Raw genomic sequence first — 25,438 nt, 5'->3', positions numbered from 1 at the left:
AAGAGCTCAGCAGCAAGTAGTGGCTCAGTGCAGGGTGTCTGTGACACAAGGACCTTGGTGCTTCACTAAGTGTCCTTGTCAGTTACTCTTACCTTCCCTCACCATCGACATTGCTGCCAACATCTCACAACAACATTGTAATCAAATAAGACCGGTGCGAATCAGTAAATCTGACAACTGGATTTAGGACCCGTGTGCATGAGTATGCCACAAACACAGCAACACTGATATCATTTTTTTTTTTTTTTTTTTTTTAATGACAGGAGATGACAAGCATCCAGTACTTCATATGCTGTAAAGCATGATTTATGGTCTGTCCAGAAACTCCTCCCCTCCACACCTTTCCCATTTTAGTAGTGTTACTCCCAAAGGTAGTGTCTGTCTCTCGTTATTTGTAACTTTTCAAAACCAAGCGGCAACCAACAGTGACGTCACCCATTGGTTTCTGAGCTGCTGTTCTGAAGCCTCGAGTTCAGTGTTTCAGTCGTCGCCATCTTGGTTTTTTTAGAGCCAGAAGTGACGATATTGGGACGAACTGGGTGAGGAGCGAGAGGTGGATCCAAATCGATCCCGCCCACTGACTGTATGACAGGCCTAACATCTAATTAATGATGGGATTATTAAAAAAAAAAAGAAAAAAAAAAAAGAACCACCAGAATACAAAAAAACGGAGGTACAGACAATGGTATTAATGCAGTCACATTGACCTAATAAAAATTTTATTAAATTGAAGTAATAGTGATGAAGCAGTTTGTTGTCTCAACTGTAGAGAAAAAAACTGAGTATCTGCCAAACTGGTTAACTTGTGTGTTCTTTGGTCATTTTAAGATCTTAGACCACTTAAACTAAGCAAATTAAAACCATTATATTCTGCAAAACTATAAAAGGGAAAGAAATAAAAAGCAGATTAATTGTCTTGAAAGGATTTTTTTTTCCCCCCTTTTCAACAGTCTGTCTGGGACAAAATATGATGAATTTCAAAGTTTAACAGTGGCTGAGGTTCTGTTTCCCTGTAAATGCTCATTCTGCTATAAAGTTTCAACTTAGACATATTTTGCTCTTGCTTGCATTGGTCACACATCCTTATTCCAGCTCTATTCTCACTGCTCAAAAAGACTGCTGATTTAGTTGGGGAGCAATGTGTGCACCTGTCTGCTGTCGCAACCATCTTTGTCAGTGTCAACAGAATCTAGAGTTACCGCGGAGATACTAGGAGACCCTTTCTTGCTGCCATTGGTGAGTTAGAGGGCACTGGGAGGACATTTGGCCCCCATCAACAAGACTTTGGCATGCAAAGAGACCAATCCTGCTCAGTCTAAAAGGATCAGATTTTACTGACGGGTGGTTTCGGAGCAGGTCGAGGGGAGCCGGTTTTGCCCTTGCGGGGAAAAGTGATACAGCGGAGGACGAGGAAAAAAGAAATAAAGTGCACCACAAACAGATAAGAGGGAGATAAGGAGCCCACCGCAGAGGCTTTGGAGGATTAGCCTGCTGTCTTAAAAAGGCAAGGAAACATCTCAAAGTGGCATTCAAATACCCAACGTAAGTCAACTGCAAAAGACGTACTTCATCAGAGCTTACACAGAGAACCCAGAGAAAGCTAGTTTAATGGTTGACTTCATCTACAGTGCGTCTCTGTCCGTTGACATTTGGCTTCGCATTAACACACACTATGTAGCCACTGCATGGCATAAACCGAGCGTGCAGACAGCAGACAGCCCTGCTCCTTTAGGTTTTAAAGCAACCAAAGGACAGGTGAACAACGAACATGCTAAAAGCCCTGAGGAGACGCATGCAGCAGTCAGATCAATCAGTGAATCAAGAGTCGGTGAGAGAAAGTCAATATGTCAATGAAACGTACCAGTACACAAATACAAAGCATGACTAAACCCAAAGAATACACTCAGCACGGATACCTTAAAGTACCATAAAATTCATGGGACCAAAACCACACAATGGTTCTAACTGCATTAATTACGCTTCTTTTATGCAGGAAACCCACACATGATAAACTCAACTGAACCTCATTCAGCCTCGGTTTGGCCCATTCATGAGACTGCTGTCACAGGTTAATCCCTCAGCATCAATGCTCGGAGACTCGTGTGCAACTGCAGATCCATGAAACTCACAATATAGGGATTGCATCACATATGTGCCACATAAAGTTCAGGCTGTTTTCTAATAACCTTAATCTTTCTCTTGGATGTTATCTTTGCAGAACTACCTCAGCATTTCACAATATACCAATGTGCTGTGAAGAAAGGCAGGATGTGGTTTCCTCAGCTTATTTTAAAGAATGGAAACAGGCCACTTGTACATCTAGATCTATTATTAGTGTGATGCACTAAAATAAATGGGTAAGCGACAGCTTTCTCCAATATGCTCATTTTGTAAACACCATGAAAAACAAGAAACTTGTTTATCATCACTGGAGAAAGGGAATTATAGAAAACCAGATTTTTGCCAGGTAGATTTCTCCTGAAATAAGACAATTTCTTTGCCATGTACACTGGTATCTGTGTTTCCTATCCGCTTTTGGAATGTGCGCGCGTGTGTGTGTGTGTGTGTGTGTGTGTGTGTGTGTGTGTGTGTGTGTGTGTGTGTGTGTGTGTGTGTGTGTGTGTGTGTGTGTGTGTGTGTGTGCGTGCGTGTGAGACAAAAAGACTGCTAATTTAATCGCGTGGTTTATTTGACAAGGTGTTCAGGCGCGTCAGAAAGTAAAAGTGTTTACAGTGTTCTGAACTGGAAGATGGGGTAAAAAATGAAGAGAGGCAAAACCAAAGTCACCACAGTTGTGAGTTGAAGCATTTCCTGAAGCTATGTGACCATCTGACCATCTACCCAAAGTCTGACTAAATAACAAAGTAGCCTGTAAAAGCCTGAATAGGTTGCTGATGGTCAACCTCGCATTGTTAACCTGCAAACTATTAGCAAATTGTTACAAATATTAACTTCACTCCAACAGAGATACTTGAGCTAGTTATGGATATTACGCAAGCGTAGACAACTTAGCAGCTTCATGAAGTCTTAATTGCAAAGTGACCTTTTTAAAGACACTGCACAGGAGTATTCGGCAGCCACGTAAACAGATTAATAAATAAGCTCATTTCCCCAAATTTTGAACCATTTATTTAAGATTCAGGACGCAGTTGAGCCACAGTCGACCTGCATTAAGCCCCTGTTAAGAAGGTTGGCACATTGACAGATTCAGATTGACTAAAATGTTTTTTTTTAATTCAACCCACATCTGTTTATTAATATGAAAGAAGTGACACAAAACCACACGATGTCATGTGATGCAAAGCCGTCTCAAGCGGTTCTTATCTGAAGCGGAGAGTATTTGTCAGTGCTGACAACTTTTAGACACAATCCTGTGACCACTTTAATTTACCTGCCGAGCAGCTCACATTGGAGTGATCACTTCCCTCCACAGTGCATCGCTGTTTTATAGCAGTGATTTAGGAGCACTTTCCACTTCAACATGAAGGGCTTTGAACAGCACACAGCTAGCAGCTTTAGCTGACACACAGCTCTTGCTTTCCAGCACCAGCAGGGCAGTGACCACGATGAATGTGATTCTTTGCTTCACTTCTCATTAACGGCTCTTTTTTTTCTTTTTCTTTTTCTGGCAGCCTGTCGTGTGACTCTCAGCAGCAGCAGTCGCTCTTTACTTTTCCTTTATAAAAAAAAAAAAAAAACTCTCCCTCCTCCATCTCTCCTGGGAAAATTTAACACCTATCTCTTACCCCTTCATCCCCCTCTGTTGCTAAATTTAACACTCTTAATATGCACACCGAGAATAATGAACTCACTGTCATTTCATCCTTAAAGCAACGGTTAACTTGCATCACATGTCATTATACTATAATCTCAATTCGCTGTCAGTGGATTACACATGATCCCATGAATAAAATATTCATTATGAAGCAGCTTTATTTTACAAATCAGCATATCTGGGGTATAATCGTACACTATTCCCCGCTGTGACGGCTTGAACGGTTGCCTCCCAATTGATCTCTTGAAAACAGTGAGGGGGTTATATCACAAAGACAAACAGCACGAGGCGGTCAAAAAAAAATTAGGTCAGCACTTTAATGTTATATTCTGTTTCCGGAAGACATTCTGAAACAGGCCACAAAGTATTCAGCAAATGCAGAAAGTAGAAAGAGAAAAACTAAAAGGGGAAGGATGGTTGCAGTGTTTATTTCTGTTGCAGTGTTTATCTCTGTTATGACTAAATGCTCCAATGCTAGACAAGCACGTAATGGAATGGCATATTGGTAAATATATTAACTATGACTGACAATATTGGTAGCACAGAGATGTAGTTCATTCGTCCAACTTCAGCAGGCGACATGCGTCCTGCTGCTGGCTCCGCAAACACCAGCGAGCGCCCACAAACGTCTTCAAGCAACTGAAGTGGTTTCATGGCTGCAACACCCGTACATGGCTCCTTGTTGATAAGTGGCTCATTGATCTGTGGGAGTTTCAGCCACATCAACTCCTTTTTTGCGTTTCTTTTGCGCAAGCAAAAGTGAATGAACGTTTATTTTTACTGCTTTAAACACAACATTAGCACGAATTTGTGTAAAAAAAAAAAAGTTGTCGTTAAGTGAATTCTACGTGGATTTTTTTTTTTGGTCCTTAAACATCTAAACATTGTGATATTTGCAGCACAGAGACATTGACAATACATTTGGTCGTCCGTGAGAAACATATCTTCATATCAACATATCTTTAACAGCAATATCTTCATTCTGTCTTTAAAAACAGGAAGATCAAACTAGGAGAGAAGATAAGTTGGATGCTAATATGCACAAGCTGTGAATCTCAGAGTATTTTTCTATTTCTGGATTTGAGATTCATTAAAAATGTTTTATAAATGTGTAAAACAATACTGATAAGTTCTCTTTAACCACCCAGCATGACATAGTTCAGGGTTGTAGTGGGTGCCAAGCATTAAGCTTTTGCTTCACTAACCTCTTAAAGCAAGTCTGAAGAGGGATGTAATTTGTTTTTTTTAATATACTATTTTTTGGGGGCAGTTTTTTGCCTTTATTGGATTGACTGCAGTAGAGCACATACAGGACATGCAGCAAATGGTCATTCTGGCCAGGACTGGAAATTGCTGCACGGAGCACATGATCCATATGGTACTATGCACACGAAACCCTTTGGCAATCAGGACGCCCATATTGATGTAAAATTTGATAACATTGTTAGGCTTGGCGAAGATCATTTCCTAAAACTGTATGCAAAGACATTTGGTCTCCTCATGAGTTAACAAGAGGGCAGCTTGCAGTGGTATTTGTAAAATCCTGCCCTGCTTACCGCTTACTCCCCTGCATTTATGGCTTTCTGCAAAACCATATTGTTTCAGGCAGCTTTTGTCCTTTAAGTTCTTTAAGAATCAATGCAGCTGATCAGTCACAGACTGATCACACTGGTTACAAATCATAAATTTGTCATGTAACACAATATAAGAACACAGTGCTGATCAGACTCTTTGATAAGAGCCGCAGGGGTGAAAAAGAAAACGAGCAGCTGCTTCTGTAAGCTCAGGTCCGAAAGGATAATTACTCAGCAAATAGGAATTTCACTTTTGCTTTGCCTGAGTTACTGTGAAAGACGTTGGCCAGACCTCACTGTGCTGTACATACCGTGTTAGAACACACTCCTACAGGCACACTGCAAAACCAGAGGACCATCATTAAAACACCATGTAAAACACTAAATGCTCCAGCAGAGCGTGACATCAGTTGCACACTAACAAAAACACATTTGAAAGGCATTCGTGAAAACAAACCCACAACATTTTCTCTCCTGTTTGTTGACAGAAAAATCTGACATTGCATATATATATATTGCTTTTCTAAACTAAAAACTGTTCTACGCTATATCATTTGTTTTGTTTGTTATATCTAACATTACAGTGCAGTTCAGATATGTTTTAAATAGTTCACCACTTCATTTCCCTGCCACCATCCTTTGGGGATGGTGTGAATCCAATCTGAACCATCTGAACTACCCCCGAGCTGGAGAGGTGGAAGAATTTCCGTGCAAAACTGCCCACCACAAATTGCACGAGCTCAGTGAATCCAACAGAATACACAACCGACCTCTACTATGATATCTCAACCTTATATTTCTACAGTCCTTTATAAACAAAACAAAAAATCCACATCCAACACAGAAAGTGGGGAATCTGGTGCAAACACAAGTGACAGACAAATAGGGATTCTTCAGCTGTGAACAGCTGCTGAACCATCTCGACTAGCTGTTCAATTTTCTTTTCATTTCTTTCAGCCTCTTAAACCCTTACATGGCTGCAAGATGGACGGAGAACATCTCAAGTGTCCCCAACCTTCAGATCATTGGATTACAGCGCAGCATTTGTGACCCCTAATTAAAAGGGTAGATGGTGTTTTTGGGAGAAAGCAAGTGTTCAGAAGAGAAGTAACAATGCAACTGCGTGTTGGTGGGAAAATGTCGAGCACCTTGGGTGAAGATCCAATTTTGTACCAAATCAGGGAATTTTCTGTCTCTCTTTTAAATGCAACAATGATGTCTTTCAACTTTTGTTTTGAGCCACCTTCTAAAAGTAAACACAAAGAGCCGTCTGCGAAGAGATGATTCTTTTGAGAGCGTCACAACAGACTTTTGTAATGTTTGGCCTTGAAACTCGTGGATCGTGACTCGCTATAAAAGCAGGTCTGTCAAAGGGATTGCTTTATTAGCAGTTATTGAAGAGTAATTCTTTGGTCAAATGTCCGGTGAGATGTTGCGGCATGGTGAGGCTTTTCACCCAGATACTTCTCATGTTTAACATGTGAGGACGCAGCTGACATGCTTTAGGAGAAGAGAAGAGAAGAGAAGAGAAGAGAAGAGAAGAGAAGAGAAGAGAAGAGAAGAGAAGAGAAGAGAAGAGAAGAGAAGAGAAGAGAAGAGAAAGAGAAGAGAAGAGAAGAGAAGAGAAGAGAAGAGAAGAGAAGAGAAGGTTGAAGTTCTGCGTCTTATAGATCCACAACCAAGCACACTTGGCTTCCTTACTTGGCCTCGAAAACGGTTCATATTTTATGCAGGACAAATAATACGGAATAATCTCCAGAAGCAGTGCATACATAATGAAATTACCTCCTCCTCTTTGGCATACTGCTGCACAGAAAATGATTGGAAGAGTGAAGCGTGCACACACACACACACACACACACATAGACATGCAAACATATACACTCTCACGCACACACACACACAACAAAGTGTGACCTTCAGGTTTGATCATCTGCAATGCAGTGATTAGTTTTATTGGTGTGGAAGGAGACTGCATTGATAAGACTTGCTCCCCTGCTCAGATGGAGTTCACGTCACCAATGTGCTTCAGACTATTCACGTCAGTCAAACTGTGAATCAGTGACAATTAAAAAGAAAAGTTCAAACCTGTCGAGCGTCATGACATCTCTCCAGGTGGATTTACTCGTAACTCGTGTGATAACTGCGTAACTACGCCAAGACTTTTATCCGATAGTTCACCAAACTCCCTGCTGGGACTCACCACGCTCTCCTTCAGCCTTCAGCACCTTGCGTACACGCCGCTCCACAATCTTAGCAAAAGAGGATGCCTCCATGGCTGTAAAGCCCAGCAAGCGAGCTCGAATAGTTTTTAACCATAAATTTCATAACATTTGGATTAAACATGCATCTTTTGAACTGCTGCTCAGGTTTTCACACTCCTCCTGATGTCCCGCAGAGCTTGACACAACCTTTTAACCCAATCACACAAGCCCGGCCACCTTCTCTTCTCACTCACTCACACACACACACACACACACACACACACACACACTCACACTCACACACACACTCTCACACACACACACACACACACACACACACACACACACACACACACTCACTCACACACACACACACACACACACACACACACACACACACACACGCGCGCGCGCGCGCATACACCTCTCGCCTGTCACCCACTTGTAAAGACCCCTGCCAACATCTTCCCACCAGAACCTTCCAGCATGCAGATAACCATATCCCACAGATAGCGCCGACACTTTCTCAGCTGGCTGGAGGTAACCAACCAGACATGTCAAGTGCTGTCATGTCATGGCTAAACGGTGTTCGTGGCAACCTATAAACTGCCTGCACGGCATGTGACCGTGAACAAGACCTTGTCACCGAACAAAAAAAAAGTCCATGTCCCAAAAAACATATTGTGTGACTGGTAAGTTTAGCTGCTTCTGCTTTGTCCCCTGGTGCTGTGTCTGTCTGCTACCTGACATCCTGTACCGGAGTGCTTCACCATGTCCATCCTAGTGTGTATAACTGGAAACAACAGGCCTTTCTGTGCAAAGAGCCGAGCACTCACCACAAACAGGTTACTTTGTCACTGCCATCATCTTTCCCACTCTGTCCCTCTATCGCTCGCTGTCTGAATAAAGGACAACAGCAGCCGAAAACTGCGGGAATTTAACTTCAAGACAGCGATCTGCTAGAGGTGAGAACAACATCAAAAATACTCTTTCAAAAGGTCATCATAAAAATGTTGACAAAGCAACGTAAGTATCAAGAAAAATACAAATAAAAGGAAGGCGACAAAGCGCAGGGTTTGCCAGGTGTGATGAATGAGACGGAAATTTGGGAGTAATGCCTTTTGTTTTTCCTCCATTTTTTTTGTTTTTAACAGCAAAACTGTCTGTGTGTTTTGTTTGCCCAAAACAATGTACACAAAAATGAATGCATACACAGAGAGAGACAGAGAGAGACAGAGAGAGAGAGAGAGAGACAGAGAGAGACAGAGAGAGAGACAGAGAGAGAGAGAGAGAGAGCAGGGGAAAGACAGAGGCAGCAGCAGCACAATACTGCCTGCTGCACTGCAGCAAAAATCTACACAGCATACCATAGCCACCACACAACCTCCAGCACTGCACACAACAGACCCCTGTACAGAGGGAGAGCTGTGATAGACATGGAGGTAGACAATCTGTGTGTGTGTGTGTGTGTGTGTGTGTGTGTGTGTGTGTGTGTGTGTGTGTGTGTGTGTGTGTGTGTGTGTGTGTGTGTGTGTGTGTGTGTGTGTGTGTGTGTGTGTGTGTGTGTGTGTGTGTGTGTGTGTGTGTGTGTGTGAAACCGGGAAATATGAGAGGAGTAAATGATACAAGAGAAAGCACAATGTTTCTTTTTGTTACGTGGTTTTTCGAAGGTATTCAACAAATAGCAGGAATCAATCACGTCAATCAAAACCTAAGAGGATTCTCACGTGTCTGTGAAAATACGCACAAAACCCAGCTAAGCACTGCACACTGAAAATGTTAAGGACATCATCCGAGTACAAAGTAACATAAACAATGGGTGACATACTGGATTAGGCCAATTTCCCCTTTTTAATCAGGCTTCAAAATAAAAGCTGACCAATTTATTGGTTGGCCAATTTTATCTGCTAATATTGGCCTACCACATATATATTAGTATTTCCAGTAGCCGTGGATAAAAAAAAAAATGAAAAAAAAAATGCAAAGGGCTGCCTTCTAGGTACCAGCAAGTCACTTAACCATGATAAAAGAAGTTCAGAAGTATATTCATGACTTGTTCAGTATGTTTTTATAAATCCAGGCCTGAAGACACTACCACAGTAGCGTTTCAATTTCCCTGTAGGGATTAATAAAGTATTTCTGATTTTTTTTTTTGAGTATCTAAACACAGTGAACAATATACCACCTCAGTATAATCTGGACCAACCAAATTCTAGCCAAATACAAAAATGCCCCGTATATTAGACATCCGTCACAAAAACTCTAAGTAATCTTAGGAGTCATTTAGCTTTGGACAGACAATACAGAGGAGGCAGCATGAGAGGCTCAACAAGAGCAGCTGAAATACTGAGTGACCACAACCAGGCCAGTGAGACGAGCCAAAGAAAGCACAGCCGGTTCTGCCACAAGAGGTAGAGACACTGCGGTCTGTGTGCAGAAACAAGGAACCAAACTGTCTGCCAAAATATAAGTTAAACATCAGGAACTCAACACACTCCCAAACCAAATCAAAATTCAATATTTACTTGGGGAGAGAAAACTGACACAGCCATGGAAGCAGCAAAATATAGTATGTCAGAGCAGGTCACAGCCTGAGGGAGAACCAGCAGAACACACAAAGCTCCCTCACAGCCGGCCTGCTCTCTTTATATATGTTTCATATGCTTCTCACCACCACTGATATCATACATATTCTTTTTCTTTAACGAGTTGCACTCCCCCCCCCCCTTTCATTATCGTTCACTGTGTGGTCACGTTGTCTTTATTTCGTACATGATGGATTATTACATTTTCATCGTAAACCTTGTACAACACGGCTTGGCAATATTGTCCCATCATATTGTTATTATGGTCATCCCAATAAAAAGAGAGAGAGAGAGAGAGAGAGAGAGAGAGAGAGAGAGAGAGAGAGAGAGAGAAAGAAAAGAGAGAGAGAGCATCCTGCCCAGTTTAGTCCATCTATGGGGAGCTCAGTAAGATGATGGACAACGCTAATAAATGAGCTACAGGCCAGCAGTGAGTCATGAAATCACATCAACTATCAATCATAATCGAATCATTAAAATGTACTTTCAGCACGGGAACGAAGCAGACCCAGCCTAACTTGCTCTGCGTTTCCCTCCAACAGTCTCTAGAACAGCAGAGCAGCACTGTGCCCATGGCTGTATGATTTGTAGTAACACATACAGCGGTTCAATAACACAAACACTCACACACGCGCGCACACCAGTATGTTCAGGCTGGTGTGTTTGATAAAGGTTAAAGATGCTACAGTCCTGTCATCGGCGCCACAGGGAACATGACCCAACCTTCTCAGCATATAGCGTCAGACACATGCTAATGCAACTGTATCATTTCCCGCTCCGAGATGACAGCCTGGAAACAATATTACTAATGAAACATGGCCTCGCTCAGCACAGCCCTTTAACCCCTCAGCTGCCGGGTCTCGGAGGAAAGTTTTCTCCTACTTTCACAAAGGAAATTACCAACAGGTTCTGTTATTAGTTCAAAAGTGCATCCAAATATTTTTGTGTGTGTCAAATGAGAATATTGGAAACTGGCACCCGACCTATTTATCAGCCGGCTGATTTTATTGGCCGATATTGGGCAATATTGACGGAGGTCTGCGGTCTCTGAGGCTCCTTCTAATTCTTCCTTCGATTTATTTCATGTAAATATTTTGTTCACTTCTTTCATTTTGTATTTTAATCGGGCATTAAGTAATGCTTGATTGGACCAGTGCCTCATTCTTGAATTTTTCCAACATCAGTATTCTTCTAACATCATCAGGAGGTTGCACTTTGTTGGTCATTTATGATAAACTTTGAGATGCCCCTTTTCCTGTTTCTGCATGCCGTGTGAACATCAACACACTTTTGACTTTTGAGTCTATACAAAAAACTGGGAAAATACACTGTATTTGTATTCAAATCAAAAGCACCGATATGTATAAAAAGAAAACCAACAACACAAATTTATCAACTACATACATATTCTGACCGACTGTGCGCAATTTAGAAATTCAAGACAGAAATATTAAGAGTATATCTCATGAGGTAGTTCCAGCTATAACAAATTCTTATATTAATGTTACTGGCAAACATCGGCAGAATAATTTAAATTGGGTAAAATATGACGGCATTCGATATTTTTCAACCATTCAAAAAAATTAACAACTATCTGCAAGGAAATAATCATACACTTTCAAAGCAAAATTACTGCCTTGCTGCAAAACAACAAGGTTGCAATTTACATTCATGTACGTCCAGATATATGCTGGCTATTTAATCAGTCAGCCTTGTCAATATAGTCCAGTTTTTTGCCACTGGTGACCACTTAGGGTCTATGATTTAGACAATCCCACCTTAGTATTACCTCGTAATGTGTAGTGTTGACTTATATGGCTGACTTTATAGCTCTCCGGGGTTTCTTTCAGCAGGAGCTAAATGCTCCCTTTGAAAACATCTACACTATAATCATAGCGGCCTTCAATCTAACAAGCAAATGTCAGCGGGTGAGAGGATTATTTTTTATATACATACTGTATATATGTCATATATAGACTCGCTAGATAGCCCTTTCTCTTAATTTACTGGCAGCAGCGTCCACCCTGTGGTAACAACCTGCCTCTTATTTATATATGTATACATGGATTAAAAGTGTAGTGGTACTAAGACTGATACCGACTGATACCAATTTTACATTAGAAAGGGGAATACAAAAGACTCCTGGATGTTTTAGTGCAGTTTCAGTCCAAATAAATAAACAAGACTATAACAGAACTACAGCGTGTTTTTTCAGGAACAAAATATGAATGATGTTCAAAAACTAAAAGCAGCAACAGCTGTGTGGGAGTCAGGAAGTGATACCACTCTAAAACCAGTTCACACTACATTTACAAAAGAGCACACTGAGCGAGCTCCTGGGGGTTTACTTTCCAAAGCCTCGTGTACTACGCTTACTTCCTATTTAAAGTTGGAACAAGGAAAAAAAAAAAACCATTTCTGACGTCTGTATCCTTTCTATCCTCCTATGAACATATACATCTGAGCTGCGGGGAACCCTTCAGTCAGCGTGGACTCACCTCACCTGTTGATCTGTGATCACTTCAAACAAATTTAAAAAAATACTATTCTTATCTACATAACAACACAACCTACTGTTGAGTAAGGCTAAGTTCTGGATCTTTAGATTTGTGACACATTGTGACATTCAACAAAAATAACCAGGGAATGTATCAAAACACAATACCGTTTTAATCCATTGCCAGTGCAGATAATCAGTAGTGATTATTTGGATATTAAAAGGTCCCATATTGTAAAGATTCCATGTTAAATTGTTTATGATAAAGGTGGTCTAGGTGGTATAACACTGTGACAGCCTAGCCTAAAAACACTCAGTACTGTTCCTCCCTCAGCACGGCCCACAGTCCAATCTTTTGTGTAGAAGAAAACACCAGGTGGTCATTTCATTTCAGAGCTAGCAAGTTACAAGACTGAAGAAAAGCCTGGACTTGCCTGGGCGTGTGTCACTCAGAAAGCAGTCAACCAATCAGAAGACAGATTTATTGATATCAATGTGCCTTAGAGACACAGATGCAAAACAGCCTGGAGAGAGAGCCTGAAGGGAGGACATGTAAAACTACATAGAGATATTTTTGGCACTTAAACCCACAAAAATATATTTTATGGATATCAAGACTGCAAACAAAACACCAGAAAAGTGTAAAATATGGGACCTTTGACCTGTAGTTGACAGTGTTGACCACAAGACACTGAACTGTCAGGATTCACTGCAAAACCCTGAACTTCAAGACAAAAGCTCTCTAGAGACAAAGGTCCTTTGCACACCCATTAAAACTGTTCTCATCAACTTTCACAGCGTTAACGTCAACTGAGCACCGATGATTTCTCATCCTCTACCGTAAATTATTACCAATGGTGGTGAACCTCAAAAGGCACATGCATCCCGTGTCAGCTCTGCAGTACAACTGTTCAAACCTCTGGTCCCAAAAATCAATAATCTCATCGTCTGACCGTATTATTCTCTCTAAATCTTCATCGGTCTTTCGCGTCACTTTGTTACTTAATTGTGAATCAGAGCGCAGTGCATCAGCCCAGCGGAGAAGATCAGCAGCTCCAGGAAAATCATCCCATGCCGAGTCCTCTGTGATCCTGTAGCCTTAAGATGTGTTGTGTTTTAGAGAAAGACAATGCTGTTTTGCCAGGGTCAGGTTATAGTCTCTTGGAGATAGTTCAGTTGGAAAATGTGTTACAGTGGTCTACACTGGAAGGTGGGTTGAAAAGTCAGAATTAGGGAGGGTTGGGTGGCGATACGGTTTAAAAAAAAACGAGGGTGGCCGCACACATTTTCTCTCCAAGGAGACGTTGATAGTAACTGCGTTGGGTTGTACGCACGAGAAGTTCCAAAATGACTTGAGTAAAAAAATAAAAAGGAGCGATAGTATGAGAAGGACAATGCTCCCCTGACTCCCCTCTCACCTCTGGACAGCTGGCCAACCACAGCGTGAAGTGGGTGTGAATGTCAGAAACAGTCATGTCAGAAAGGTGTGTGTGTGTGTGTGTGTGTGTGTGTGTGTGTGTGTGTGTGTGTGTGTGTGTGTGTGTGTGTGTGTGTGTGTGTGTGTGTGTGTGTGTGTGTGTGTGTGTGTGTGTGTGTTGCAGGGGGGGTCCGACACTAACCGACATACAGTTCGGACCTACCAGAAATTCCGCTTTACATCTCTGCTCCTCACACAACACCGCAGCTCCCAGAAATGTGGGTTATGTCACACAGCTCCTACTATTACGGGCAGAATATGAGCCAAATTACAAGGTGATTTATGAAGCATAAGACACAGGGCAGAAAACCAAATGGGGAAAAGCTCAGGCTATACTATGCCGCTGTTGTGACTATTTTGAGATTTCCCAGTGTACCTTGGAAAACATGGAGCTTTCAGAGTTGTGCATATCGTCTCTGAAGCCAGTGAGAAATTACTGAGATCACTAAAATAGAGATGCCTTTGAAATTAATCTGTTATATGGTAATCTGAAGGAAAAAAAAAGTATAAACCTGCACCCATGTCTTCCAAATTTAGGAATATTTCCAAATGTACTTAATGTTGAACAATACTTGGAATGTAGAGCAAGAAGCAGCCTGGCTGGCTGTCTTCAGGCTGCACGTACAGACTCTGTGTGTAAATTATCAAATTAATTAAGGATGGCAGACATCAGTTTGGACAGTGGTATTTATTTTTTTTCAGCTTGTCAAATCAATGAACACAGGAGTGAAAAGTGTAACTGGTGCATTCAATTTCAGATAATAGCTTACTAAATAACCAAGCATCACCTTCAAAGCCACAGGCACCATTATTCACATTGTACATTAGTTTGTTGGCTTACTGGTTATCTTGCAAAAAAATAAATAAATAAATAAACGCCCCATTCTCAGCTGCTTTGCATTTGTCCTTGCACATGTCCTGGCACTGGGGAAATGCTGGGACTAACTAGATTTATTCTGCAGTACCAGAAAACTGCTATTTCTTTATAATCATGTCTGCCACTGTACACGGATCATCAGCTGATGAGGATTTTGTCTTCTTGCCAGGGAAGATGTGATGAACCCATGTTATGTAGTCATCAGTTGCACATACAATAACAGGCCAAGTGGTGAATGGAGGAGACAAGAGACAGTGTTTTCAACCAACACGTGGAGCTTACATTAGCTTAATTAGCATGCGACAGCAGATGAAATTAAACTTGGCTGTGGTGGCCAATCAAATAAGTGCAAGCAGATGGTGCTTCCGGCAGATTTACTTTGAAACGTATATGCAGTACTACTGTTCACCTCACAATTGGCACCAAACAAGATTAATTCATTTCCCAGTGAAATACATTTTTGTATGAGTACAAACCACTGTGTAATATTTTGGCATCTGATGAGCTTTCAAACATGCAAACAGCAGAAACATGCAAAGAAGGCTACAGTCTTCAAAAAGTTCTATATGGAGCTTCTTCAGAACATGAATGAAGAGGAGGTGCAGGTAAAGTTTATCACAGTTAAGCACCAACATCGGAGCGCAGCACCGAGCAGACGGCCCATCCACTGATCAATAATCATTGGCCAGACGAAGTGAGTTTGATGTTGGACAATGAAGCACAATATTCGATTAACAATCAAATAGTTCAGAGCGGGTTTGGAATAGTACTTTTACTTGAGATGTCCATCTCTAGTTTTGACCACACTCTCGCCTAACTGGGGTTTCAAGTTGTTTTACTGTAATTCAATTCAAATAGTGTCCCGACATTAATTGATCACATTTAAGGGCTCTGGTCAACATCACTCGCGGCCTAACCAGAAATTTCACTGACCTGACATGACTCCAAAATGATTGAGGACAAGGAAGTTCATAAAACTGTCAGCTGAGAAACCGTTTATCACACTTTGAAGTTATTATTTCAAGTCTGACAAGTCTATGTCAGTACCCATCCACAAATGGCCAATTCCACCACTCGGAGTCGAGCATAACTCAAAACCGTCGCGGAAACAGAGCTGACATCAGAAACTGAGAAAAAGGAAGTGTGAAATGCTTTTGACCATTTGTTTCCAGCTGTTTCTCGGGGCTTTGATTATGCTTTGTCTATTGCATGTCGACAGCCTTATTAAAAAAAATATATATTTACACAGCGCTTCCTCACAATGCCGTCTAATTCTGCTAAATCAGCCTCATTCACAGTAATCACACTGTAATTCTCGTTCAGCCACATGTTCCTCACAGTAACGTTTCCCACCACAGGTAGCAAACTGTATCTGTGAATCACATCACAAAGCAATCAGCTAATCTGCGCTCCTCTCTCACATCTACCTGTGCCTTCACTCTGATAATATTTGTTTGGCCTTTAGCAGCTCAATGTGCTTCATAACACCTACTTTCTTACAGATAATAGTGATGTACGCTTTGAACAAAACAGAAATGTCATCTTTTAAGCTTGAAATGTTTCCTCGGAAATGAAAGGTGCATTAGACAGGTCTGCCAATGACAGATATAACCTTTTAAAACAGATACAAGCACTGACACGGTTAATTCAAAACAACAATATCATCTCCTTTCAATCCACTAAGTGCAAGTTACAAAAAAGGGAGACTGCTAGAATCACACATCTATTCTCTGTGCTTTACCTACATTCAGAAAGACTGTTATTATCCAATATGAAAGCAATTATTGAACCCATCAACTGATAGAAAATGGATCAGAATAGTCACGTTGGCTTTAAAGACCACCCAGGTCAGGTCAAAAGCAAGATCTGATATGCCAATGCTTTGTCTTCAAACTAACACCAACTCCCATCCTTTGGTTTGCATTTTATGTACTGAATGCTTGTGGCAACAAGTAAGTGGTACATATGGATTAGCTCTCATTTGGAGTGTTGTGTCTGGCAGCTTCACAAATGTAAATCCAGACACAGAGCTGTACTGTTATTTGTTGAAATACAAGAGCGCACCTGTTAAGTCGTGGCTCCTTTGTAAGGTTGTGGAGCCACCGTGGAGGCAAGTTTACTTATTATACTCAGAAATGTAGCCTAAATATTTTTAAACACTTTAACTCAATAGAGTATAATCCTGCTATTTTCAACAGTTGTTCTGGTTTACTCATCTGATGGAAAAATAGTGAACTCATCATACTTGTCAAATGTTTGTCTATCTGTTGCACAACATGTTCCTATTGTCTCAGAAAAGATGTACTCATTTATCCGTTGCACAACATGGTTCTATAGTCTCAGTTACAACGTCTCTGTACCTTTATCTTGTGACCTACGACCTCACTCAGTACTATCTACAAAATCAGATATACAGAGGAAATGGGGGTGACTGTCAACTGTTTGTCACACTGTATATAAGCTGCCCTACAGAGGAGTGACGTTGAGCAATGCTGGACATCCTTCTTTGAGTGTACATGTATTTGCTCCTTCTTGCAAGAATAAATGTCCGATATGTTTGATTTGGAATCCAGCCTCTGAGTAATTTTTCGAACATCAGCTTAAGTGTTATTGTCAGATTTCAGTCACAACACGTTCCAACAAATTAACAGTGTAATGCAGGAACTTAAACAGGGCAAACAGTAGCAGATCAAAACAAGGCTTCGAGTTGACATCATAAATCAATCAATACATCATAAACATGTCAATTTCACAACTTTGACTATTCCATTTGTTTTTATTGGCTCTTTTGCGCAACATTTTCTTTACAGATAACTGGATTTCCAAGCACTTAAGAGAATGTAAATGAATTTCAACAAGATCAAGAGAACTGTGAACTTTTTGTTTTGTTTTTTTGCTCACTTGTTCTGGTGTGATCCAGCAGCACTCCTCAAGAAAATGTTCTTACTGCTAAATGCTTTACTATATATCACCAGCTGTTCACTAACCTGAATAATCAAAAGATGCAGAAAAGCTCCATAGAGCTGAGAGAACTTTGGAGTTAAATGGTAAATATCTATGGGTTCGTCACTACAAGTGTCACTTTCACATACATTAGATAATCATAGCAGCTTTAGATCCAAAAATAAAATGTATAATTTAGCGCTGAAGAAAGACATAAAGGTACTGTTTTCGTGTTGCACCTCAGTTCAATAAAAGATGTAGTACAGTGCATTTTCATATCTGCATGCAAACCCACACTAAAAAAACCTCGAGTTAATTATAAATGGTAAACATCAAAGTATCACAAACAAAAGATGTTATCCATCCTTGGACAAGAAGTGATCCATTTCATGTGTCTGACTATACCCTTCAAGCCAGGTGAGCAGAGAGCAGCTCAATGTAAAACCCTCCACCTGCAGGTCCAGTGGACTGAGTCACCCCTGAAGGCACCAAGCCCAGACCACATGTCCCATCATGCCCGTGACCACAGCAAACAGGAGCATCCTGATGAGAGCATCCTGCTTCACGCATAAACAGACATTACGCCTCCTCCCTTTGAATAGCAAACCTCGCTCGCTCTTTTTGTTCATTTTCTTTCTCTACATAGACGCACTGTACGAACATTTGCTCTCCTTTCTGATTTATATGTAAACTTGATTGCCTCGCGGGGGGAGGTAGAATGACACCCAGGAACTCCATTCTTATCACCCCAGCAGGTCATATTTTTCAAGAGCAGGCCAGACACAGCCCAAATTAATTCCCTGAGGGAAACTGATCATGCCGCTGCCATTGTATCACCGCCAAAACAATGAGTGAGGCGGGCTCTTTTGTTGACCTGTGTGACATATCCACTGCAGCAACATGCAACTTCATCACTCTTTCTAAATGATCACGAAGCACGAAAAGGAGTTGCAGACTTAAAGGTTTGTATGCTGCCATTAGAAGAAAAACAATCCTTGAAAATCTCAAGGTTTAAAATAATTTATTCAAACATTAATCCTCCTTTTCTGAATCCATTGTAAGGTTGCGTGTGTTCTCAGCTACAAAAGGCACAGCCGTGTGACATAGTTAAAAATGTACAAATTTTATAATGGCCATCATACTGTAAACATGAGTGTTTACTAAACTTGTTAGCTGGAAAGGCTGTTTGCTGTAATTGCTGTAATATGCCAAAGGCTACACAAACCATGTGTGTGTGTGTGATGCTACTGCCATTTAGCCATTTACAAACTTACTGCAATGTTTCTGTATGAAACCTAGCAACATGCAACGGTGGTTGGAGGAGGATATTTTTAGCCAACCCTGCTGTTATTCTAATTGTAGGAGTTCTTGTTTGAATCTCCCCATCCCCTTTAAGTACACTGCTGTTTTTTTTGTCAGCACAAATTAAACTACTGTGAGTTTGTTAGACAAATTAATCAAGGATCTTTTAACTATATTAAACATTCTGGCCCTTTTTTTTAAAGTCTCGTGATTTAGGAAAAGGCAGAATTTGACATATTGCTGTGAGATGAGAAATGCATTAACAAAAGACAGTAGCACCAGTATCTGACTATAACAAAAATACCCATGTAGTGAATGAGAGATATAAAATGATAGATTAATTGACTTGATATGACAGCCAAGGCATCGAGACATATGCACCTTATAGGGGGTTCATTCAGTGTGATGATGCAAAAGCAGCTCCTTGATCTTTAAACGGTATTAACAACCTCGTCATGAAGCTGTCAGCTACAATTTACTGCCATATGAGTGTAAACACGTCTTTAAACATTTCCCCTCCAAACCAGTGCCTTTTGTTTATTTATGTCTCTATTCATTTAGATTTTATGATTTTAGGTAATCTGAGACACAATAAAATTTACATCCTCAGACCACAGCTCTCAAATACGCACCAGCACAAGGTTATATGGTCTTCTGATAGCCAGTGTGGTCGGTCACACCAGAGGCAAATAAATCATCTTGGGTCACAGCAAACAACGGGCAAATAGCATTAGAGTGCCGGAGCTTTGGTCCGACCTCCTGGCTCTGCCACACACCACGGAGCTCAGCTTCACTTGATATGCTATGAACCGTCATCACGTGGACGCCTGGGCGTTCAGTGACCTACTGTCACTCTGCTGTCAATGAGCCACTGCTGCGCAACTCTGAGGAAGCCACACACTACAACTTCACACACACACACACACACACACACACACACACACACACACACACACACACACACACACACACACACACACAGTGCAATTCTGCTCTCCCAGCAACCTGGTTAATCACCTTCCACAGCATTTAAGCCCAAGATATGGCAAAGAGTGCCAATCGAAACAATCTGCCTTAATTACATATGGCAGTTCATGACATAACTTTCTCCTCTGCCGTTTATCACAAATGCCCTCATTAAACCACTGTCATTCATCACGGCGGTGCGCACCACTCAATGACATCCTCAAAGTTTTATAATGACATCTAAATGGATGCTGGCAAAGTCGTCGCTGCTGCACAGGCTGCAGGGTGAAACCTACTGGATCTCCAACTCGCCTGGTTCATGACTTAATTGACTTAATGAAGTACTCGAAGACACGGAGCATCACTGTCACACGAGAGCGAACATTAAGGAGAGGGCCAGCCGGGCCGGTTGTACCCGACCGCCAACCCTCAGGACGAGCCATCGCACATGAAGCAACCATCTTGGTAGAAAACAGGGACACAGCTGGAAGAATATTAGGTCAGTGGGTATAAAAGCTTAGTGACTTTATCGGAAGGCAATTTTGGAAAAACGGCTAAAAAAGACTCTTTACTTGATGTCAAACTGCCACATCTGCCAAGAAAGTGAGTCATTCTGTTTTGTGCTAGAGCTCCGACCCATCGTTTCACTTGCACCAGAAAGTAGCATCTTTACCTCATCCTCGTGAAGCACACTTACAGTAGTTTTCGTTGCATGACGATGTCAATGCCGTGCACGATCCACACCGCATTCATGGTGACTCGGCTGCAGCATACTCCACATATCCATCACAACATCTGAGACAGATGCATTACCACTTAGTTTGAAACAAGAAAGGGAATATTTACTGGGAATATTCTGCAGATTGAAGGGCAAATTCATTTAGAGGGAAATTCAAAGGGGTGCAAACAGACTTTAAAGATAATGATAGAGAGAAATTGGATTTGGCAAACAAATCAGAGTCATCAGAATATTTTATCAAATCTACTTTGATGCTGACACACACAGTTCTGGTTGCACAGTGACCTACAGACAAACTCTCTACACGCATATAACGCCATACTATCATCACAGACGTAGATTTCGTTTAAATACCAGAAGCTATAGTGCTTAACAGGGAAACGTTAAACCCCACGACAATAAAATAAAGTATCATTAGCAGAGGTGCTTAAACGCTCGTTATTTAAAACTTCTTCAGATGGACTGCTGATGTTCAGTAAGATATTGTAACTGGAAAGAGAGAACAATCCCTGGATTATAAGACTGATCTTTTAATGTTGACAAAGACTGCGAGCCTGACTGAAAAAGTCTGGTTGCCTTACTCATCCTGCGTTGTCTCAGTTATGTTGTGTTGAATATAGCTGGAGCACTATATATCTAGGCCTTTGCAGTAGCTTGGGAACACTTGCCTCGGCTGACAGTGGGCCACACAGAGGATTCACTGTCTTACTAAAACAAAGAAAAAAAATCCTCCGAGGTTTATTAAGGTACCATCTGGAGCTAAAACAAATCGGTGGTGTGATTTGTCTGACAGGGTAGATTCAATGAGTTAGCAGGTTTCAGTTGTAAGGAGCACTGCACCCCACTGACACACTCTGCATACTGGCCTACTTCATTGGCCAATAAACTACTGGCTCTACCTGCTGCTTCAGCACAAACCCTTACAATTTCTTTTATTCTATAACAACTGTCCACGAGGTGAATATGGTCTACTCTTACTTTGAAAGGCTTAGCATTTCAGAGAACAGTGAGCCTCAGCTTGATTGACTGATTGGTTGCATTGTGTTGAGTACAAGTTAGGGCCACGAGTATCTTACTGCGGCTTTTTCCACTGAGCAGCAATCAGTAAGTCAACGCCATCAAGGCCTTGCGGTCCCACATGGTGCTTTTCATGTAATCATCATATTTACTTTAACTTTGATATTGTTTGTTTTGGAAAGGTTAATAAAAGTCAAGAGTACAAGAAAAAAAAAACTCAAAGGTTTTAATGAAAACATTTACCCGTTTTTGGAGCTGGTTTCCAAATTCTTTAGGGTTTCTTAAACATCCACACTAAGCCTTAAAACGCCATAAAAAACAAAACATCTGTCCCGAGTTGTAACCGTTTGACTGTTCCTTAAACCACGCGGGCGAAACCGGAAGTGACGTATGTCTCCCCTTGCTACGAAAATAAATGCGTAAAACCAATTAAATATGTAATAGTAAAATAGCAAATACACATTTATTTATGTCAACATAAACTTTAATTCACTATTAATTTTATATATAAAACAAATGAACATGCCGTTTTGTAAATCGTAAGGCCAGCAAGGCGACAATGTTACTTCCTGGTTGGATAAATTTGCAGCTCCAGAGTTCAATACATCGTCTTTATTGTGCAACGCTATTAATATTTCCCCCCCCCCCCCCCTAATGTTTAGGAAACTCTTGGAAGAATCTAGAAATGTCTCCAAATTAGTGATAAGTCTTTAAAAAAAATAAAAATAAAAAAATAAAAAAAACACCTGTGAGGTTTTTGCGAAGTCAGCTTTTGAGGCATTTAGCCTGAAAAATAAACGTGAAATGCAAAAACGAGGGTTAACTGGTGCTACTAGAGAAACATAATGCTACAAAAATATCATGTCGTTTTAGATGATAGTTGACGATGACTTTTGTTGTTGCGCCTGCAGTGTTGGCGAGGCGTAATAGTCCCGCTCCAGTATGATGATGATCTACTATACTGCAGCTGCAGTGTCGAGGAACTGCTGCTCAGCACATCATCCTCAAACCCGCTACATGAGGTAACAAGTAGTCCGCACTACATGCTGTCTACCTGAGGCTTTACAACAGCCTGTTGAAATAAACATCCCTTGCTCACTGAACCTCTGCAACGTTTCATTTAATTAGCAGGTGGGGTGCTGAAATCAGGGCTTGGGCATTGCTTTTCTACTAAAAGAACCTGAAAGATGTCGACTGTTCAGGTGTAGGTTTTGCATCAAGTGCAGTGGAGCTCAGTTCCTTTTCGACATGCTCTGTTCGCACCTGCAGCTGCCTGCTTTCTCCAACACAAAATCAACTCCAGTGCCTGCATGAAAATCCCGTTTCCCCAGGCCCGCATGAGGAATATTGGCCTGCTACAGCGGAGTGATAGACATGAAAGAATAGTCTGTCTCCTCCGGCTGGTTTGCTGAAAACACAGCGAGTAGAGCTCTCATTTAATAGAGAAGTGGTGATGCGGAGGGGGGGAAATGCTGCTGCAGTCAACCCGAGGAGAGGATGGAATAATCTGGTTATAGGGGGAAACACGTTGTACAGAAGAAAAAAAACTGCGCGTGGATTTGATCCACTGAAATATCATCGAGCCCGTGTGTGTGTGTGTGTGTGTGTGTGTGTGTGTGTGCGTGCGTGTGTGTGAAGGAGAGAGAAAGAAAGGGAGAGGGAGAGAGCGAGCGTTATTTAAAAAGTTAGGAGATCATGGTGCCGTGGTGATGCAGGGGGGGCTTTGTGTATGTGTCTGCGCGCTGCGTCCCCAAACCTGGGCTCGCCGATATAGTAGCTGCACAGAATAAGTTGTTTCCCCCCCACCCCCTCCCCTCCCAGCGCCACTGCATGATCCACTCGCTGCATAAATATGATTACAGATCCATCACCATTACAACAAACAAACGAATAACGCAGACACTCTCTCTCTCACACACACACACACACACACACACACGCGGGCGCACGCATAACGCCGGTTCACATCAGAGAAACAGGAGTAGGAATAATGGTGATGAGCTTACCACTTGGATTCTTGTTTTTCTTAAGACTCTTGCCACAAAGACACTGCAGCATATGCGTTCCTTTGCTGAAAATGTTCCAAAGAAACCACATTGATTTGGGCGAAGAGCAATCCAGTGGCTTAAACACCCAGATATAGATGAGATCCTTGCGGTTGCATAATAACACAATTGGATCAGTTCTCCCGAACAAGGCTACCAATTGTATCATAGAAAAATAGGTATATCCAAGTCCTATGCGCTTTCATTCACGTGACAAAATAGTCAGTGTCTGTCAGACTTCGTAATAATGGTGTGTTTTCTTCTTCTGGCGTATAAAGAATGCCTCCTCAACTAGTCGATAATAGAAAATATACTCTATAAATTGCATGTGTCGCACCGGGAGGAAACGTGTCGCCAGTAAACAAACACAACTAACGTGAAAACAGTAAACCACGGTGGATTTCCGAGGAGAAAATCATTGCCTATTAGTTCATCACTCTGAGGAGAGGAGGGTGGATCTGCACAGCATCAAAAGCCAAGGGAGGATGCATCCTATGCACAGACTGCTGCAATGATAGCCCCAACAAAACCCCACATTGCCGGATTAAGTCCGATTCGATCCTCCTTTAAAGCAGCTTGTTTGGCGAGGTCAGACAACACCAAACCTCAGTTTTCATTTCTTATAGTCCCACGCTGCAACGTTCCTGTTAAAGCCAGGCTTGGGTTCTTGGTGTGTGTCCGTGATTCCTGGAGTGTGCGTTTGCTCCCTTTGTGGGGTATTTTCCTCAAGCCGTCTCAGCACCACGCCACTGGCATCTCCAAAAGTACGGTGCGCCTGTATCCAAACATTTGCATCAATTTCCCTTTTAGCATCGGACCTCTGTTAGAAATAGACCGGGAGGAGGGGTTAAATTGAAAGATTGGCTTTCCATTACGTAAACACGTGGTTTCTGCGCCGTCATATCAGTGATGCTCGGAAATTTTTGTGATCCGAGTGAGACCATTGTCCCAAGCTGTTTCTGCTCGAATTCTTAGAAGAGACAACGTCTACGGAGTCGGTTTACTTCGTGAGGGCATGTGTGCATCGCATGTCGAAGAGTCTACATTTTTACAACCATCGCCTTGATGCCATTTCTTCTCCATTTATCATTTCTTTGCTCTCAGTTCCTCAAGTTGTTGCACCGTTGTGCATTTAGATGACGGTAAATGGAGATAATGTGATTACAAGCTCCGAAGTCACAGGTGCTAAGACTCACCAGGAGAGGCTGATGGTGATGCTTCAATTGCCTGCATCAAGTCATCTAAGCAACAGATCCCTATTACTTCATAAAGCTGAATGAAATGATTAAAACATTAATACATGAAGAAGAAAGGAGCATCATAATAAAAATGAAAACAAATGCAAGATAAAACTTTTAATGAAAATATAAAAAGAAATTCTAATAATTTGGTAGTAATTTAAAAGTAAAATTATGTATCAATAGTTGAAAAAAAAAA

The 25,438-nt window shown here is 41.4% G+C and overlaps 1 protein-coding gene across 2 annotated transcripts in view; it reads right to left on the bottom strand.

Annotated features, from left to right (window-relative positions):
* The window catches only part of fgf14 (fibroblast growth factor 14), a 100,352-nt gene extending 75,536 nt beyond the window's left edge, over positions 1-24,816 (bottom strand). For both annotated transcript variants that reach the window (XR_011311249.1, XM_069706970.1), the window contains exon 1: positions 23,963-24,816. Coding sequence is in view for 1 of the 2 variants with exons in the window: in XM_069706970.1 (XP_069563071.1) it covers positions 23,963-24,170 (208 nt within the window). In the remaining variant the exon portion in view is untranslated. The remainder of the gene's footprint in view (positions 1-23,962) is intronic.
* Between the last annotated feature and the right edge of the window lie 622 nt (positions 24,817-25,438).

This window comes from Brachyistius frenatus, unplaced genomic scaffold, assembly GCF_029030835.1.
Source record: "Brachyistius frenatus isolate BFR_SWC_R1_liver_20210118 unplaced genomic scaffold, ASM2903083v1 Contig_66, whole genome shotgun sequence".
Classification (NCBI taxonomy): Eukaryota; Metazoa; Chordata; class Actinopteri; family Embiotocidae; genus Brachyistius; species Brachyistius frenatus.
This window is presented reverse-complemented; position numbering and strand designations above follow the sequence as displayed.